This window comes from Schistocerca piceifrons, chromosome 6, assembly GCF_021461385.2.
Source record: "Schistocerca piceifrons isolate TAMUIC-IGC-003096 chromosome 6, iqSchPice1.1, whole genome shotgun sequence".
In the NCBI taxonomy this organism is placed as follows: Eukaryota; Metazoa; Arthropoda; class Insecta; order Orthoptera; family Acrididae; genus Schistocerca; species Schistocerca piceifrons.
In genome coordinates, this window is record NC_060143.1 from 146841400 (window position 1) to 146862128 (window position 20729).

General features: G+C 40.2%; 1 protein-coding gene across 1 annotated transcript in view; it reads left to right on the forward strand.

Moving 5' to 3' along the window:
- The first annotated feature begins 8902 nt into the window (after positions 1-8902).
- Positions 8903-20729, forward strand: part of LOC124802557 (polypeptide N-acetylgalactosaminyltransferase 35A) — a 173962-nt gene continuing 162135 nt past the window's right edge. The window contains exon 1 of the mRNA XM_047263423.1: positions 8903-9305. Coding sequence (XP_047119379.1) covers positions 9197-9305 — 109 coding nt within the window. The 5' untranslated portion in view covers positions 8903-9196. The remainder of the gene's footprint in view (positions 9306-20729) is intronic.

The following is a 20729-nucleotide window of genomic DNA, read 5'->3' on the forward strand; positions in this document are numbered from 1 at the left end:
GACCTGTACAAGACAGGACTAACAGAGGGTATTGAATGTATATAGAGAAGGGCAGCACGAATAGTCATGGATTTGTTTGATCCATGGGAAAGTTTCAAGGAGATACTGAAGAAACTGATCAGGCAGATTCTTGAAGATAGACATAAACAATTCTGACAAAGCCTACTAATAAAGTTTCAAGAACCACCTTTAAATGATGACTCTAGAAATATACTACAATCCCCTAGGCATCACTCACATAGGGATAAGATTAAAATAATTACAGTTGCACAAAGGCATGTAGGCAATCATTCTTCCTATGCTCCATACATGGAGGGAATGAGAAGGAACCCTAATAACTGATACAATGGGGCTGTACATGGTGGCAGCCAGTCAAGGAATATTTTAGGGAATTGGTTTAAAAAATTTATTTCAAAGGCCCAGTCAAATCTTTACAAGTGTTCTCCCCAAGTAACTTACACTGTGCCTACGAGACACAAGTCACTTGTCTTTCAAAACCGAGGCAGTTCTGTCCAGTTAAAGCTACTGACAAGAGATGCCTTGAGCCCTCTGCTGAAACTGCTAGTGAATTCATGCCATTGGTTTTAGCCAATAGCGTGCACAGGATACCGATCACATATGTGGACGCTGGAGTGTTCTGCGGAGCTGAACACAGTTGCTTCTCTCTCTTTTAATCCAGACCTCGAGCAAAACAGACGTCTTTTCGGAAGGTAGAGCCTCTGCCTCTGCTTTTCACGCCCGGCCACCAACGTAACTTAGCATGAACCACTTCCCATTCCATTGCCCATTTCAATTAATTGTTCGACTTCCAAGACTGGCCTAAACCTGGTAACTTCTAACCCTAGGCACAACCCATGCATGCCGTACATTGAAATATATTCTCATTATTGTACCTAATTTCCTGTTTTATAACTAAGATGATGTAACTTACCAAATGAAAGCGTTGGTATGTTGATAGACACACAAACAAACACAAACACACACACAAAATTCAAGCTTTCGCAACCAACGGTTGCTTCATCAGGAAAGAGGGAAGGAGAGGGAAAGACGAAAGGATGTGGGTTTTAAGGGAGAGGGTAAGGAGTCATTCCAATCCCGGGAGCGGAAAGACTTACCTTAGGGGAAAAATGGACAGGTATACACTCGCGCACACGCACATATCCATCCGCACTTTCCCTCTATTATATTCATATCATTAATTTCCTGTTTTGTCATTTAACAGCAGCCCTGGATGCCCACTCTCTAATCCTGACTGCTCAACCTCCTGCACCCTGTCGTCACGAGGCATATGTAACAACCGCCTCCCCCCCTTTCTCCAACTCTGTATACATATACAACTGGTGCCAGAAGTGCCCTTATACTCTACATTTGGTGTCAGAAGTGCCTGTATACTCTACATGTGGTGTCAGAATCACGATCCGATCCCACCGTTCGGTCCATAGGGTAGCCATTTATTTTGGTCATGTTTGATGTTGTGTGGTCGGTCAATATTCGCCAGTGTTATTCCAGTACAAGCCGAACCTGGGTGCAGCGCGTCAGCTACAATGTCGCGCCAGATGCTGTGTCCACACATACCACCGCTCGGGGCAAAGTCTACTTCCTGCCTCTCGCACACAGCCGCCACACCAACACGTACACGCTGAGTACAGCTAGCCGTGCCCCACCGCGCACATGCGTACTGTGTGCACTCCGATCCCATTTGATGGTTGCAGCCAGCCAAGCTTCTCAGTAGCTGCCCGCCAACTCTGAGCCGGGCGCTGAGACGTGAAGAATATGTGCAATACGTCTGTGCCGTTCCCGTGGCTACACAAAGCACACGGGGACGCTATTCACCATGGGCACTGCTTTCCTGCTACTGTTGCTGCCCACCTGCTGCCCCACGTTTGCCACCAGTCAGCCCCCCCAGTGCCATCTGCGTTTGGGTCCTAGCATCAATGCCCGGGGTGTACCTTCAGCACCATGCAGCCAGCTGCCCTGCCATCCACGCCTTTGCTACGCAAGTACCACATGCGTACAGCCCTCAGCCGCTGCATCACCACCGCCACTGTCTCTTCTGTACTGTGAGTGTTGATATGCACTGAGACCTTGCAGCCATTTATCCAGAGAAGAACTTAGAGAAAATACACTTCCGTTGAACATGTGTGCTGCCATAAATTTCTTATCCTCGTTTTAAACTCTGTTGTCGTCGAGGTATGTTATGCCTAGTTGTTGTGATGAGAAGTTTTTTTAAGGTACATTTTTGATAGCTTTCACTTAATCTCCAGGGATGTGCAGCTTGCACAATGCCTTTGGTAACCACAGAGTCTCCCAGCTGTTCATGGCCTTGTCTTCCACTTCATTTTCGTGTCATGATCAACTCTTTTATTCTTTCATCTTTCCTATAAGCATATTTCTACACCCTATAATGAAAGAGCTATTTACAATTTGTACAGAAATCAGATGGCGGTTATAAGAGTTGAGGCGCATGAAAGGGAAGCAGTGGTTGGGAAGGGAGTGAGACAGGGTTGTAGCCTCTCCCCGATGTTATTCAATCTGTATATTGAGCAAGCAGTAAAGGAAACAAAAGAAAAATTTGGAGTAGGTATTAAAATCCATGGAGAAGAAATAAAAACTTTGAGGTTTGCTGATGACATTGTAATTCTGTCAGAGACAGCAAAGGGCTTGGAAGAGCAGTTGAACGGTATGGACAGTGTCTTGAAAGGAGGATATAATATGAACATCAACAAAAGCAAAACGAGGATAATGGAATGTAGTCGAATTAAGTCGGGTGATGCTGAGGGAATTAGATTAGGAAATGAGACACTTAAAGTAGTAAAGGAGTTTTGCTATTTGGGGAGCAAAATAACTGATGATGGCCGAAGTAGAGAAGATATAAAATGTAGACTGGCAATGGCAAGGAAAGTGTTTCTGAAGAAGAGAAATTTGTTTACATCAAGTATAGATTTAAGTGTCAGGAAGTCGTTTCTGAAAGTATTTGTATGGAGTGTAGCCATGTATGGAAGTGAAACATGGACGATAAATAGTTTGGACAAGAAGAGAATAGAAGCTTTTGAAATGTGGTGCTACAGAAGAATGCTGAAGATTAGATGGATAGATCACATAACTAATGATGAAGTATTGAATAGAATTGGGGAGAAGAGGAGTTTGTGGCATAGCTTGACAAAAAAAGGGACCGGTTAGTAGGACATGTTCTGAGACATCAAGGGATCACAAATTTAGCATTGGAGGGCAGCATGGAGGGTAAAAATCGTAGAGGGAGACCAAGAGATGAATACACTAAGCAGTTTCAGAAGGATGTGGGTTGCAGTAAGTACTGGGAGATGAAGAAGCTTGCACAGGATAGGGTAGCATGGAGAGCTGCATCAAACCAGTCTCAGGACTGAAGACCACAACAACAGCAACATAATGAAAGTAGGATCCTTCATCTTGCTCAACAGATGTGAGCGCTTTAAGGGCTCTGTAACGCCCTGTGCCATCAAACCACATCTGCAAGGTTTCCGAAATCTTTGGCGCACTAAATCTTTTTACCTTGATGGGCATTTCTTTTTATTGCAAGCCCAGGCACAGATGCGAAATCAGCATTTAAGCCTTGTAAGAAAAGCAACAAGCCATTGGATTCTGACGGTCCTGGTGATGTCCGTTGTTTACTACTGGTACTAGGCGACTTTAGACCCCAAGCGCATACACAGTCGTAATTACACAATTAGCACTTGTGTTGCCAAATCCGAGAGGACGTCATGAGACATGCCGGATTGTGGAACGAAAGGAATGAACATTTTCTACCTTCTCCTTCTTTTCTTTCTCATCTCTCTGCATCCTCTTTCCTGACCATTTATTCTTTTTCTGTCCAAGCCTTCTGTTTTTCTTAAGTGGTAGTTCCTTAATTGGTTAACTCAATGCACGAAGCTATGAAAGAGAATAGATCTGTTCTACCCCTGTAAGTTGATAAGAGAGGATAGATGACTTCCAGCTGTTATCCCTCAGAGAGCAGGGAAGTTTTGTTGATATGAAGATATGTGATACATTGTTTTATTGAGGTTATTTGTGAACAGGCAAGAGTTCCTGTGTGTGTTGTGGTAAGTGATGTTAAATGGTCTGTTTTATTCTGACACCACAGAGGTCAGAGCAGAACCGTTAGCCACGATTCATTTTACCTTGCTGCGAGTTTTCAGTTAATACAAAGTTTTGGAGGTGTTTAAATTGCATGTTATGTTACTAGTGAACGCTTACTATAAGCAGAGCATTGTGCAAACACATGGACTGGCACAGCTGTCATCTTGCGATAAGCCAGTCACGCCCCCAAACGCTACCACTTCTCTCCCTCTTCTATGTCTGGTCTGTCATAAATTAAGTCTAATTTTCACTTGATTTATAAGTCATTTATTGCAAGTTTTGAATGACAATGTACGGAGCATATTAAGTGTTTCAAGGTACCTCTCCCAACTACTGTATAGGTATTTGTTATTTGATGGTATTAAGCTGTTTGTATTATTCAGCTCTATTGCAGAATTTTTGTATTGTACTGTATTTCACTTTTAGACCTCCTTTATTGACAATGATTTTGTTTTGTCTTTTGAAAGAATGCATCAAGTTTACCTTACAAAAGTTTTTCTACAATGCTACTCTTTACAAGCGTACGTCATGGAATGTTTCATTTTGTTGTCAAACCTAGAATGTGGAGCCCCTCCTTGCGGGGTCTATTCTATTTGCCTTTTATTGATAAATAGATTGTGATACTTAGGATTTTCATCTAACCTATGGAACTAATACTCCACTGTTCCCCTGATTTGCAGATAAGCTAAGTCCATTTTTGGTTTAGAAGCATTTATTTCCCTGTTTTCTTTCAAGATACTAAGATTAAAAAAATGATTGCGAGTTTTTTAATTCTCATGCCTCCGAGGGGAGTTTAGAAGCAAGTGACCTCCAGCTGATGGAATGCGAAACGGAAAAACATCGCAATAACGAAGTGCATCATATGGGGTGTCTTTCCATGCACCGCCATTTAGTTTGGTGGTATTTTGCATTTCCAAGGCTCCTCCAAAGTGTAGTACCACCATACTACCTTCTGTAAACCCTGAACATGCCCACTACGATATGCATTTTCATGGAAATCCTTGCTAAGTGAGAGACCCCCATTTGTTTATTCAAACAAATACACCCATTATGTAATATGATTGAAGCACCTGCTGAAATAAGCACTAGATTGTTGATGATTAGCACACATGACATGACGTCATCTCCCAAGTGCAGTAATGCGTTATCTTGTTGAAAACTTAGCAAGAGACTTCCACCCTAATGAATAAAAGTTTTTATTGTACAATGTCCCAGTAGTTTGTGCCCCCTTTTTTCATAGCTCACCATGTTGCTTCATGGATTTTGGGAATTTTGTAGTAGTTAACCCCCATGAGATGTAATCGCCCTATGGAGACCAAGCATAGTTCCTCCCTCACCCATGCATTGCACTGGGTTACTACCATTGCTCTGAGTCGCTTGTCTATTTGTTCCAACCTCAACCATTACTTTGTACCTCCCTCCTCCAGGGCCGTGTGCTTTACATGATGCAGTTAGTGCCCACAGAGCGCCCAGCTGATCGGTTTATTCTTTCAGTTTTCGCTTTCGTAAACCGATCGCCTACCTATGACTTTCATTGACACATCATGATGGGGCTCACCTTCGTCTGCACCCTGGTCGATAGCCAATACTATCATTGCCTCCCCCAAGAACTTGTTCCCTATTATACCCAATCTCTTATTCTTTAACGTGAGCACCCTTCCAGTTCGTCGCAAGTGGGCAGCTCGGCATACATGGCCAATGTATCGGGCTTCCCTGACGTTGCAATCACGGACGGCTGTCCACAAATATACCCAGGAAAAACCCTGTGTTAAACGCAACATGATTTTTCCCATTGGTCAAATCCCTTTTCTTCCTAAGCCACAACATTCATTACTAAAGCTTCCAATTCTGCAAATCACATACAAAACCACCAGATCTCGTCAGTACATGCCGCCAGCTGTGCTTCAAAAAACGTTTGCTTCAAGATTGCCTTAGCAAGCACAAGCCACCTCCCCCCCCCCCCCCCCCCCAACCCCTCTCGCCATTCTTCATCCCTTGCGCTTACCTCCCCGCGCTTTCTCCTCCCGCAAGACATGTGTTACACCACAGATAATACCCCCTCCATCACCCACTAGAGAGAAGCGCCATTAAAGTTTGTCAACGTCACACTTCCCCACCAGACAACGCAATTGCTCTTCTCCCGTCTGTCGAAACTTTGTTTACAAACAATGCATGCTCTTCTGTCACACAGAACCACATTCTAGCGGTGAATCTTTTCGTATCTTGTGAACTGATTATAAACTCACTGCATTCTTTCCCTTCCTTTATATGAAGTTTTATGAATAGGACGAGAATATTGTTAGCTGTTTTGTCACTGTGGACACACATTTTAATTATCTTTTGTATAGTTTTGCCTGTGTGTTCTCCATGCCTATAACTTTTTTTTTACAAGCTTAGTTTATGCCATATGACAGTCCCCTGATTTCATGCTTAATTCCAGTGTTTTGCCAGTATAAGAAAAGGCTTTGCACTTTGTATTTTAACAAGGGTCAATATAGATAAGGTTTGTATTATGTGTGTTTTATGTGCTCCATCTCTTGGACTTTGCACTTGAATCCTCCGTTCTACTGAAATGTGTTAATATTTCATAGCCCGAGCAACTTTGTGTGACTACTACCCTCAGAAATAGTCAGATGACATGTTGTTGTGGTCTTCAGTCCTGAGACTGGTTTGATGCAGCTCTCCATGCTACTCTATCCTGTGCAAGCTTCTTCATCTCCCAGTACCTACTGCAGCTTACATCCTTCTGAATCTGCTTAGTGTATTCATCTCTTGGTCTCCCTCTACGATTTTTACCCTCCAATACTAAATTGGTGATCCCTCGATGTCTCAGAACATGTGCTACCAACCGATCGCTTCTTCTAGTTAAGTTGTGCCACAAGCTCCTCTTCTCCCCAATTCTATTCAATACCTCCTCATTAGTTATGTGATCTACACATCTAATCTTCAGCATTCTTCTTTAGCACCACATTTCGAAAGCTTCTATTCTCTTCTTGTCTAAACTATTTATCGTCCACATTTCCCTTCCATACATGGCTACACTCCATACAAATACTTTCAGAAATGACTTCCTGACATTTAAATCTATACTCGATGTTAACAAATTTGTGGACACTGGAGTGTTCTGCGGAGCCAAACACAGTTGCTTCTCTCTCTTGTAATTCAGACCTTGAGCAGAACAGACATCTTTTCTGAAGGCAGAGCCTCTGGCTCTGCTTTTCACACCCGGCCACCAACATATTAACATGAAATGCTTCCCCTTCCAGTGCCCATTTCAATTAATTGTTCGACCTCCTAGACTGGCCTAAACCCGGTAACTTCTGACCCTAGGCGCACCTCTCGCACACCGTACATTGAAATATATTCTCGTTATTGTACCTAATTTCCTGTTTTGTCATTTAACAGCAGCCCTGGATGCCCACTCTCTAATCCTGACTGCTTGACCTCCTGTCATCATGGGGCATATGTAACAACTGTCTCCCCCCTTTCCCAAACCCTGTATACATTTACAATTGGTGTCAGGAATGCCCATATACTCTACAGGGCATATCCTCCCATTTCTTTCTATTAGATACTCCAACAGCACGTACTATTTTAGGAAATGTCTCCTTATTTTTCATATACATGTGTTCACGAATATATTTCTGACCATGTCTGGCTGTCATCTCCGTTGCAAATTTGCAACTTTTTGATATAGAGTACTGTACACCTGTAAATAAGCACTTTTGCTTGTTTCTTTGCAACTTGACCATATTGAACTGATAAGCCACGGTTTTTAACAATATTTTTGGTTGAAATCTGTTGCAATGTAGTCAGTGCGTAACACTGAGTGTGTGGTTATCTTGTAAGACTTCACCCATTCAAGTGGAATGGCATTCATGCCATAAAATTTTAGTTTGCCCTGTAGAATTTTGCTGCCTGCAACTTCAAAGTTACAACATAATAGTTGTCCTGTATACTGGATCCCAATCAATCTACGACAAATTGTAATTAAAGGCGGGAAGAGTTTCAGTGTTAGTACATCTAAGGGACTGATAGGTGTGTGAAAGTATGTTGTGCAAATTGATTTTGTCTATTTTATCTTTCACCTCAACCAGTAGGCAATCATATCAGAAAGGGCATTTGTGACTTTGCTTGTGCTTGCACTGTTTACGCTATTCTTTTTCAATAAAAAGTTTGTCTATAAGACATTTGTAAGTTTCTGTCCCGTACTCCAGCGGGGAAGTTAACCATTGTAAGAATTCATTAAATGCTCGAGGTCAGTCCTGCAGCTGATATCAGTTAAGACGTTAACGTCAGTTTTTTGGAAAGAACATCATGAAGAAGACAATGAAGAACGGAGAAAAAAGTAGTATCAAGGCGAAGAAAAACAGAAATACGGAGTAGGCAAATTTAAAGAGACTGGGAGCAAGGTGGAAAGGAGGATGCAGAATTCGTACGGTAGGCCTAAACCTGTCGATAGTCAGAAATGGATAGTAGATTCTACCAGTTCGTTTCCCAAAATAGCATCCCAATTAAGAATTATGTTTCATTTGCGTATAATGTTCTCCTTCGCCTTGTATTAACAATAAAAAACTCTTTTTATGCACAAGCAGATATAAAACATCCAAGAAAATATTGGCTCATTGTGTTTATTACACATTTCGGAAAAATGAATCTATCTCCTTTTGCTCCCTCTCGCTCCCTTACTTCACGTTGTGCTGGAAACTGAAATTCGATGTATTGCAAATACCAACCTGTTGGAATGTAATTTCGAAAGTTGTCACTACTCACTAGTGATGTCTTTGAAGGCGATTGTTAACAAGCGACTTGCGGCAAGCGCTTCTGTTGTAGCAGAACTGTCAAAATGTTTCGATAATGCGGTGTATATGCTTTGTTATATAAGTTGTATGAATGGTGTTGTTTGTTAGCGGCACTTCCGTAAGACTCCCAACGTTTACGCAATGATGTCCAGTATACAATACCATGCCTTTGTGCTAACTAGTGAACACGTGAACTGGAATGCATTCCTTTGTTGAAGAATCCTTATTGGCACTCAGATTTTAGAGGTAATGAAAATTAAAGTGCGTCAACAACAACAGTCATGTCTCTTCGCTACAACTCATTCATTGTGGGCGTGCTGGTGGCGTCGGTAACATGGGCGGTCAGTTTGTTTCTTTACTGGAGAATTGCTGGCATAGGGTTGCAAGTTGGTGAGTAAACAAATTTGATTTTACGCATTTACTTTAAGCTCTTGTTTGCCAACAATTGTGTTGCGTTTTGCATGAGATCAAAAGCCGTAATAGAAGTACGGTAATAAAAATCATATTAACTGTAGTCGTGATGAGTGTTGTCTCATTTTAACTATGTATTCGAAAAGTAAACGCGTCTTTGGCAAACAATGTACCCACTGGAGTTCGTTACATAGGAACTAGAAATTAGTTTTAAAATCTGTACTTGTAGGTACATTGCTGAAAAGAGTTCTGTGTATTAATAGCTACTTAATTGCAAGTCTTTGACAAGGCCAAAGGGTTGTTAGTAGTGATTTTGCTATGCAGATCTTCGTTCAGTGAAGAGTATAGACAGTTTATGGCTCTTATCTGCTACTGGTGCATGTCTGTTTTACGGTTTTGATGCAGCTGCTTGGTGTTCTGGAAGTTAGAGAACCTAGTGATAACTCCTTCAAGGGATCGCACAATTCTCTCGTTGAAATGTTGTGTGCCTTGGCTTATTATGACATCAAGAGTTATACAAGATGTAACTTAATTCCATTTACAGACATTGATAACTTTTTAGTGGGGATCAAGATGATTAAGTTTACCAAAGGAATTTCTGTCTGGAAACATACCATTTTCCTGCTACACACAAAATACAACATTTGTTCAAATCTCAGCATTCAGTAATCATCCGAGGTGCTACGCCAACTAGGCCCTATATGTTTGTTTACTGCCTTTCATCTGAGTTTGTGATCTGCCTGGAGAGGTTTGTACCTGCTGTTGTGCATGCGATCTTTGTTCGTACTGCACTACTGCATGATAGTAATCATTCACTGCAGTAGAGAATCCAAGCTGTTCATACATTTCAATTTTAGTGTCTTGCTTTTGGCCATGATGAGCTACATGTTTGCAGAATACACCAATTTGACGTTATTATACACCAAAGCTCGGTGCAGTCAGAGGGCTGCTTGTCAATTGTATGTGGGGAGTTTGCCATGCTGGCTTCTCACTTCCCCTTTTCTACAGTCTATTTGCGGGGCTGACTGCACTGCTCCATGGCGGCACCACACACCTGAGTTTGAAGAGGCTGTACTCCATGCTCTGGAAGAGGGCACAACAAATACCAATCACATACCTTGTTGGCAAAATGTGGATCACCAATTGTCTGGTGTATTCTGTATGAGCAGCAGCTACATCCATACCACCCACAGAAGGCACAGGCAGTGCAACCACAAGATTGTGTGTTACAACGTCACTTCCGCAGGAGGTTCTTGCACTGTTGTGTGGCCAAGCCTGAATTCCCATGGCGGATCCTTTCCATAGACGAGGTAAAATTCACCAGGAAGGTGTTCTCTACTCCCACAACACTAATGTTTGGGCTGATGAAAACCCGCTTGCTATGTACCTCAATGGGTTTCAGGAGTGATACAGTATGAGCATTTGGGCAGGATTTCTGGATGGATGTGTGACTGGACCATAGCTTGGGTCAATGAGAGTGTCCGATCCACCCTTCTGCTTTGACCCATGACGTAAGGGTGTTGTGGTGTGTGACGTCATTAAGGTGCAGAGTTTATGAGTTGGTTGTGTTTGTAGATGTCGTTTTGTTGTGTTTGATGGTGCCGCGTGTGTGTGTGTGTGTGTGTGTGTGTGTGTGTGTGTGCGCGCGCCCGACCTACTTTGCAGTGTCAATTTTTTATTTGGTCTATTTTTCTCGACTTGTAATGTTTTGTGTATTTATTGTGCACTGAATGTGATTTAATTTACGTTGGGATATTTGATTTTTGAAGTTTTGAGTTGTTGTGCTTTTGGTTTTGTTTTTCATAGTTGTAGGTGTTGGTTTTTTCACATCAATAGTTATGGTTGACCTATATATGTCAAAGGAAATGACCAATTCCAATTTTCATAGTTTCATTAGGCATTGGTGTTTTGGTATCGTCAGCTGTGGTTAAGGGAAATGTCTGATTCCAATTTCCATAGTTTTTGCTGTAGCCGTTGGTGTTTTGGTATCGTCAGCTGCAGTTGACCTATATAGGTCAAGGGAAGTGTCTGATTCCTGTAGATTTTGTAATTATTATTTGTCATTTAGTGTATTTTGGGGTTGTGGTGTGGTTTTTTTTTTCCCCATTATCTAAAAAAAAAAAAAAAGCTTGTCGCCTCCCTGAAACCCCCAATTTCCCGTAGTTGCCCCATTAGTTTGATTGTATTTTAGGAGGGAGATGTTGTCTTATTTATACATATTTTCATGTTTGTTGCCATGTGTATGTAGTGACATCATAGGCGTCATATTGGAGGCACGTAGAATAGCCGTTGCTACCTTATTGACGACATCATAGGCCAGAGCAGATGGGTGGAATCGGACACTTCCATAATCCCACACAATGATGCACCACTTCATTTCTCATGGGCAGTCCAAGATCATCTCTTTCAACAATTTGGGCAACAGTTAATAGGTAATGTTGGCTCAATTGCTTAGCCTGCATTTTCTCCAAGCTTGGATCCACTAGACTACTACCTACAGGGTAACATGTGATTCTTAACTTATGAGATCCCTGTGGCATCTGAGGAAGACCTACTGGCATAGGTTATGGCTTCAGCAAATGCGGGAGGACCAGGGATTGGTGATCAAGTGTACTGGAAAATGGTACATAGCTACCCTATCTGCATTGACTTCAGTGGTTGTCACATTGCATCCTACTTGTAAGTGGACCCAGACGACAAGCAGCAGGAATCAGAGAGCAGTGTGTATTGTGATATTTTGCACATATCGGGAAAATGGTTAGTCCGGACACGAATTCACATGCTGGACTTAACTGTCTTGATCCCCATAAACTTAACTGTCTTGGTCCCCACTACAAGTTATTTAAGTCTGTAAAGTAAACTTAATTACACCCTGTATAATCGTCATATTCATTGGGAAATAGTGTTTGGAATGGTGATTTATTGTGTTGGTGCATAAGTTTGTAGCATTTTTCCAGAACTTTAATAAATACAACAGATACACATAAAAGAGACTTTGGTTATGAATAATATATTTTCCTGCATTATTTACAACAGTCTGCCAACGCTGGAATAACTTCCTTATTCCGTGACTGTAGAAATCAGTTGATTTTTGAGCCAAAGACTTCATCAAACCATGTTCAGAGCACATTTTCATCTGGAAAGGAAGTTCCTTGAAGGCTGTTCGACAGAGTTTGGAAAAGGTGACAAGATCAGGTGAATAAGTTGGGTGCAAAATGACTTCCCAACCTGACTCTTGTATAGTGTTTTTTGTCAGTCTAGCAGAATGCAGGTGTGTGTTATTGTGGAGTAGGATCACTTCACAAGTGTTATCGTGGAGTAGCATCACCTCACACAGTCATCCTGGTCATTTTTCTGCAAGACATCTCAGTTGTTGATATGTCAGCAATCATGGTTGCACTTCGAGGAAGCAGTTCATAGTACACACTCTCACTATTCCATCAGATGCGTAACATTATCTATTGGGGATGTGCACAGGTTTTTGTACGAGGAGTTACTGCTTTGTTTGAGTTCAACCATTCCTTTCCTTTCTTTATGTTAGCATGAATACATCATTTCTCATCATCAGTAACAATCCAGGATAGGAATGGTTGATGTTCACAAGCCAATTGATGATGAGCGAGCAGCGATGGAGATATGGTGACCCATTAATTATGATGATTTTGGCATAGAACATGCAGTACCCAACACTCAATTTTTTAATCTCCCCTTTGCATGGAAATGTCCATGTTGGTGGAATGATCACAGTTCATCACATTTGCCTGTTGTTGATTACACCTATTTGGATCATTGTGGGTTAATGTGTTTAAACGAACTTCATTAAAGCCCAAAGGTCTTCCTCAATGTGGAGAACCATTAATGTCAGAATGATCCTCCTCAAAATGAGAAAAACTGCATTATCTGCATACAGAGCACAAATGTTTCTGGCTGCCTCCACTGCTGTCACTCCTGTACTAAACTCGGGATTACTGAAATGTCCAATTCTACCCATCTTCTTTGACCTATGACATTATCAATATGGCAGAAATGGCTATTCTAAGTTTCTCCATTATGGCACCTATGACGTCACTACGTACACACGGCAACAAACACGAAAATACACATAAATAAGACAGTAACATTTGCCTCCAGAAATACAATCAAACTAACGGGACAACTGCGGGAAATTGGGGGTTTTAGGGCAATGATAAGATAAATGTAATAGTACAAAAAAAACACACCATGATACCAAAACACACAAAAAAAAAGGGGCACCACAACTGCAGGAATCAGACACTTCCCTTGACTTATATAGGTCAACCGCAGGTGACGCTACCAAATCACCAACACCTACAACTATGAAAATGGGAATCGATCTTTTCCGGTGACCTAAATAGGTCAACCACAACTATTGATACCAAAAAACCAGAACCTACATCTACAAAAAATAAAACCAAAACCACGACCTTAAAAATCCACAAATCAAACATCCCTACATAAATTAAAACAGATTCAATACACCATAAATACACAAAACATCACAACTCAAGGAGAATAGACACAAAAAAAAAAGGAAGAAATTTCTAACGACCATAAAATTCCAGTGCTACAAACTAGATTGTTGGGCAGCCCAACCCCCCCCCCCCCCTTTCCACACACACAAATTAAACATCTTACCACACTACAAACAACAAACCAATACGGTTAACACCTAACGAAAATGCCAAAAACATATACAAAAAAAATGATAACTCACTGAAAAAACTCCCAAACCTTACATTTGGAATTACAAACGCTGCCATCAACGACTTCACACATCCAACACCAAGGCTCAAATAAACCCAGTACAACACATTATACTCAGCATGCACAATGACGTCACATGTCACGACACCCTTACGTCACAGGTCAAAGCAGACGGCTGGAATCGGATGCTTCCATTGACCCTTTAACTCAAACAGAAGAATGTGTTGTATATGTTCAGGTTTCTACACTTTGCAGTCCATTTTCTAAAGTCCACAAATCCACTCACTTCCTCCAAATGACAGTATGACTGAAATAGCAGCATTGAATGACAAATACAAAATGACAACTGATAAAGTCACAGCATCCAAAATTCCAACATGCAAAACAAAACGCTACGAACTTATGCACCAACCTAATACATTTAATTAAACTCTGCCTCTTTGTATCCTGTATAGCATGACTTTTTCACATTTAACTGATTGCATTACATTTTATTGCTATACAATCTACATAAAGTTCCTGTCTGTTTCTTTTTTTATAACAATCCAACTGCATAAATGTCATTTTAGTTACTGTTATTTAGTGAACTAAGTCATCATTGATTTAGCAGTAGTAGTATAAGTACCTAAGGAATGTTACACTGATAAAATCGGGCTGAATAAATTTGTGTGTTATATGGCATTTTATTTTACTTTACTATTTAAATTAGCAACTACTATTATTGTTCTTTGTATCCCAAAGTAGCTTGCCAGTAACTTATATTCAAATATAGTTGTCAATTTTTCAATCGTCAGTAAAGAAAATTTTGCAAATATTGAAAATTATCATTTCATCATACTGCTGAATAATGGAGACGGTATCTGTATGTGCAGCTGACATAAACAAAGTTTGATATTTTCTGTACTTACAAGAGTAGTTCCACATTGGCATTCCTGTTTGGTACTTGCTTTTAACTGAGTTTGCTCCCCAAATAGTATATGACACAGTTAGAGATTGTGCAATAAATTCCAGACATGTTATGTTCCACATAAGGATTTTTATGTTTATAGACCCTAATGGATGATGATGTTAACTGTTTGAACCACAAATGCACCCAGAGGGCCTTAATGTCAGTGTGAACCATCTACAAATAATTTGTTTTAACATATTTTGCTATATAGTTCATCCTGAGACATGAAAGTAATGTGTGATATTTGGAGGGTGATGGGATAAGTCTGAAAGATAAGAGCTACCCAGGCATCTTCCCATTTTTCATTTTCTTTGTTCATAGATGATATTTTTATAATTTACAGACCTACTCATTAGACATATGTCTATTATCAGATACAGCTTTTTACGATTTTAACTTACAGTTTTAGTTTTCATAACAAAAAGTAAGTTGAATATGGTGTGAACATAAACATTGACCTATCAATTTGTTATCAGTCTTTATTGTCCATTCACATTCTTTGGTTTTGCCAGCTCAATACCAGAGCGTCACCTTTCATCCTAACCTAGACCATGGGATAAGCCACAGCGTAGTCTGGCAGTATAACCAAGATTTCAGTTGGAAGGGTGCACTGTCACATACTAACCAGCATTGTAATACACTGCACTGGGGGGAGGGGGGAGGAGGAGAATGTGTTGGAGGGACATTGGGTATTGAGAATCAAACCCAAGGACATTGCATTCACTGTTTATTGTACACTTATCAAAAAAGTCCCAACACCAAGATATAATTAGAACAGTGTACTGAAATTTCAGGAATACATTTGTCTAGGTTACATATTTAACTCATTAACATTGTGAGATCATAGATTGATGTAGGTGTCAGAAAAGCCATGGCAAATGTGAAATGCTGATATGTTAATAAGCGCTGTAACTGCCAGAATGTTAAATTCAAGCTTGCAACTGTGCATGCATTGTGTCATACAGTTGTCAGGTATCATTTTGTGGGATGGAGTTCCCTACCTATTGCATTCGGTCGGTCAATACAGGGACGGTTAATGCTGGTTGTGGATGATACTGGAATTGTCCGATGATGCCCATATTTGCACAGCCTTCACTTGCACTAAGGCAGAACTGGCTTTCAACAGAAAACACTACAGACCTCCTCTCTGCTCTCGAATGAGCTCTCACCTGACACCACTAAAGTTGCAAATGGCGGTGGTTTGGGGTCAGTGCAGTGCATGGTACAGGGCATCTGACTCAGAGCTGTCCTTGAAATAACAGATTTGTAACAGTTCATTGTGTCACTGTGGTGCCAACAGCTGCTCATATTGCTGCAACGCTTGCAGTATGATGCACCAGAGCCACACATTGAACACGTTGGTCTTCCCTCTCGGTAGTGCCCCATGGCCATCCAGGGCCCGATCTTGCGTCCGTATATTCTTGTGACCACTGCTGCCAGCATTCATGTACAGTGGCTACAATCCTGCCAAGTATCACAGAAGGAACATCTAGCTTCTCGTAGTCCTGTGTAAATGACCTGGTTCAAACTCAGTGAGCTGTTGATGATGGCATCTTCATTGTCTTAAAGGCATTCTTGACTGACATCAATTTACTACACCCAATCTCAAAGATAATTAATGCTCATGACTGTTACAGCGTGTATTTAAAGCGACCTGATTTGCATCCTAATGGTGGTGCTACTACTGCCACTCTTGTATGACTGGCATGAAATTTGAATATACATCATCTTTCAGATGTAGAAACACACCTACTGACTTTCATTTATCTTGCACAACTCCTTCTTGGTGTTGGAATTTTTTTTTTCTGTCAATGTATTTTATTCATCACTCCGTAAAGATACCTTTGTGAGATGTAAGTGCCCCCACCCCATTGTAATTTTAAGTGAACTGTCCATGTTCCTAAGGATTTTCTGTTGAATGTTTGAGAAGCTTGCTAGTATTGAGGAAGTGGACGTATATTTGAATATTTTCTAATTGTGTTCATGCCAGACGTAGTTTGATTGACCTGCCCTAGTTGAATTTACCTGTATAAGTACTATAAGAAAGGAGCCACAGAAGTATTCTTGTGTGAAGGGAGATATATACATATTGACTGTAGAACAGAGAAACTATGCTTGACGTGTCTTTTCTCATGATAATGGTTTGATTCTTCTGTAATAAAAGATAACATCCTTTAATGTAGTTTGTTCAACTTCAAACAATACAAACGTACATAACTGTACCACACTCATTCACTTTGATGAAACTGATAAATTTCTAAAGTCATTTACTTTTGAAAAGCCACAAATGATTCGACATTCCTATTTCAGTTAAATACTTCTCTCCATGCAGTATTAAACACTGTCTGTCTTAATTTTGTGTATTCCTGTTTCTTGACTCATTCTACCAACTCTGCACCACTACTGCTTTTGCACACTCACTGCAAACTAACATTGTCAGTGTGATATGACAACACTCTGTGTGTGCAGTGGGAGAATATGGGAGTTTCAGAAGCTAAGGCTCACCAGCTGGTATCTGCGGTTAAATAGCTCGCTGGCAAGGACATCGATCTTGATATCTTTAAAAAGAATAGCTGAGATTAGAAAATAACCCCCTAGCATATCAACAGACTGGTGACATTATTAGTGTGGTGGAGATAAGTCCCTCAAGAAGTGACCAGTGTATGAGGTCCCTAATGGGATCACATCAGCAAAACAAAAATTGACAAACTAATAGAATCTTCTTGGGAGTATCAGTTTTTGGATGGGGATGTTACAGTTATTCATGTCTTGAAACCTATTAAAAATTTGAAAATATCAGACCACATTGAAAAATTAAGAGGCTTTTTTATTAGGAAAACAAGACACAGTTTATAAGAAAAAAATATAGTCATAACCTTTGTTGGCTTCACCAACACTCAAAAACAAACTGCCACCTTCCAGCCTGTCCTAAAGCCTGCAGATCAGTCTGTCACCACAAGCTCTACTGAAAGAAAGTTTTGAAAAACAAAAAAATAAAAATTAAAAAAACTTTTTTGTCGTGAAACATTTGTTGGCTGCACCAGTTGACAACTGAACTGTTACACCAGATCACTAAGGATCTTACATGATGAGCTATCTCATTCCTACCTAATCTATGCCTCATTTTCAATAGACTTGCTAGCTCCAGTATTGTTAAGTAGCTCTAGTATATAATATGATATAAGTGAGTATCTGCAATAACTAAGATGTATTACTAAAGAACACAAATGGCATAGAAACAAAACCATTGCAATCCTAACTGCTAAAGTATATTGCATATTGAAGAATACATCGATGCCTCATGTTTTCACTAGACCTGATCGGATGATGCTATTTCTTTTCTGTGTTTACATTTGGAAGAAGCTCCACATTTTCAGCCCTGCTGTTCTAAAGTGGAATGTATTATTAACTTTGTGTGGTGGTTTGAATCCTTTATTGAACTTTATTTGGAAATTTTTTGTATTAAATTATGGTAACACAACTACGTAGTCTATGTTCTCATTTGGCGTTTGTTATTTAGGCATCATATTACACGGTCATTACTTTTTAATGTGATTATCCTCTGACAGTAGTAGGTCCCATTGTTTGGAAATGAATTAGTATGATTCCTGAAATGAAGAACTCTTTTTTTCTGGAACGTTTTTAATATTGTTCAGTTCTTCTGTTTTGAAAGTCATCTATCCTTGCTTTTTGGCTGTGTGCTCTTTCAAACTATCAATATTCAGTATATTCATAAACATATTTGAACAAATGTTTGTGTCACATGAAGCCATATGAGTTGAATAAAAAAAAAGAGAGCTTTTTAGAGCCTTTTTAATATTCCACATTCTATCCTTCGCAAGCAGTAACTGTAAAAACACTCCAACAAAATGTGTTTAGATTTCATTAATTCTCTCTTTGTATATACATCAAAAAGCATTACCTTTCCTGCAGTAAAAATTTTTATCATATTTTTTATTACAACAGTACTTCCCGAAATCTTTACATTACTATTTGCCCTCTTTGTGATGTGAGTGATGTTCATGAAACAACTGTTAAAACAAGGAGGCAGAATGTCTGGCCATATACTTACCTTCAAGGAGTAAAATCCCAAGTACTGCTGACAGATACATTAAAAGTAGAAAAAAAATTATTCTTTCTTTTGGAACTATAAGTTCATTCTTCTAGAACTGTTAGTTCCTTCTTCATGAAGGAAATAGGGACAAGTTTTCAGATGGAGGTGCATGTCAGTCAGACTTCAGATTCAGATAGAGAGAGAGAGAGAGAGAGACATATGGAAAGGATGAAGGATGACAAAGATAAGGAGGAGGCATTAGAGAGTGTAGAAGATCAAAGATAATGCATTGGTAAGCACTGTGCTAGCTTGAGTCCTGATGTGGTAGGACATAGTGGGAATTAAAGATTCTTAAGGTGAAGAGAAATGAGAAGTGGATGAACAGTACAGTCAACATCAAGGAGGGAAGTAGAAAAGTATGCTGGGAAATGCCAAAAAGGAAGAAAGAGGGGGAAATATAAAAGTACAAAAAGTAATGAAATGAAATTCTAGCATTGAGAGATGGAGGGAACAGCTTTCTACCAGTGTGTGTGTGTGTGTGTGGGGGGGGGGGGGGGGGGCTAGTTGTTAACAGAGGTCAAGTTCAGGAGAGAGGTGGAATGCAAGACTATGCCACAAAGCAATTTCCTATTTTGAGGGTTTCAGCAAAACTGCTACAGTGTGCTAGGATCCAAATGGACGGTGTGGTGTAGCAGGCACTCAGGTCACTTGAGGCATGGTAGTATAGACCATGCTCAGCAGCTGAGTCCTAATTTTCCTCACAATGGACATCTTTTCATCCAAAATGCACTCAACTAGTTTGCTGTTAGTTATTCATGGATAAAAACCTTTGTAGTGAACACATTTTAATTTAGTGGATTCACACTGCTCTGTCTTAGATGTTGTAGCCCTTACCTGTAATAGGCCAGGAATAGATGATAGTGAGTGGATGGGGCAGGTTTTAAAGCAGGATTGATTGCAGGGGTAGTTTGGAGTACATATAATGGTCTTGGTATGTTGAAGAGCATTGAAATGATATTACAGAGGTTAGGAGGGAGATGAAAGGCAGCAGTGCATTGAGTGGGTAGGAGAACAAGAAGTCATGTTCTTATTTAGGGTCTTGACTTGGGGGAATCATGTGCTTTAAGATAAATTTGTAATTGACATTTAAGCAGCTAGTTGAGGGGTAGTTGCCAGCCAACTGCAAAAGGTAATTCTTTCTCCACTACAACATGCTCTCTGTATTGTATGTTTTGTAGGTATATGCAGAGCCTTGTCACATGTGGCAGGTTGCATGCTGGTAGCACTGTCCCCAGACACTGCAGTCTCTAATTTACAAATTTATTTTATTCAAGTTATGGCCTTGACAGTGTAATGCATTGAGGCAGTCAAGACCTGAGTGGTACTGGGTGGCAAGCATTGGTGTCTGTCAGTGTGTGTGTAAAAAAGAAAAGAAAATGAAAAGTGATAGTTGCACTTGTTGGAGGGTGCTCGATCTGGGATTGAGTAATACATTTCTGTGGGCCTTCCTAGCATTACCTTTCCACTTTACTGATTTGCTCATGCTATGTGTCACCATTTGATTAGGCTAAATATACTGTTTGTTCCATAGGGTCATAGGGCCTGAAGGATGTGAAATGTGTTAGGAAAAAATACATGTTTAAAAAAGAACTGATTTCCCAATTCTCCTTCCACA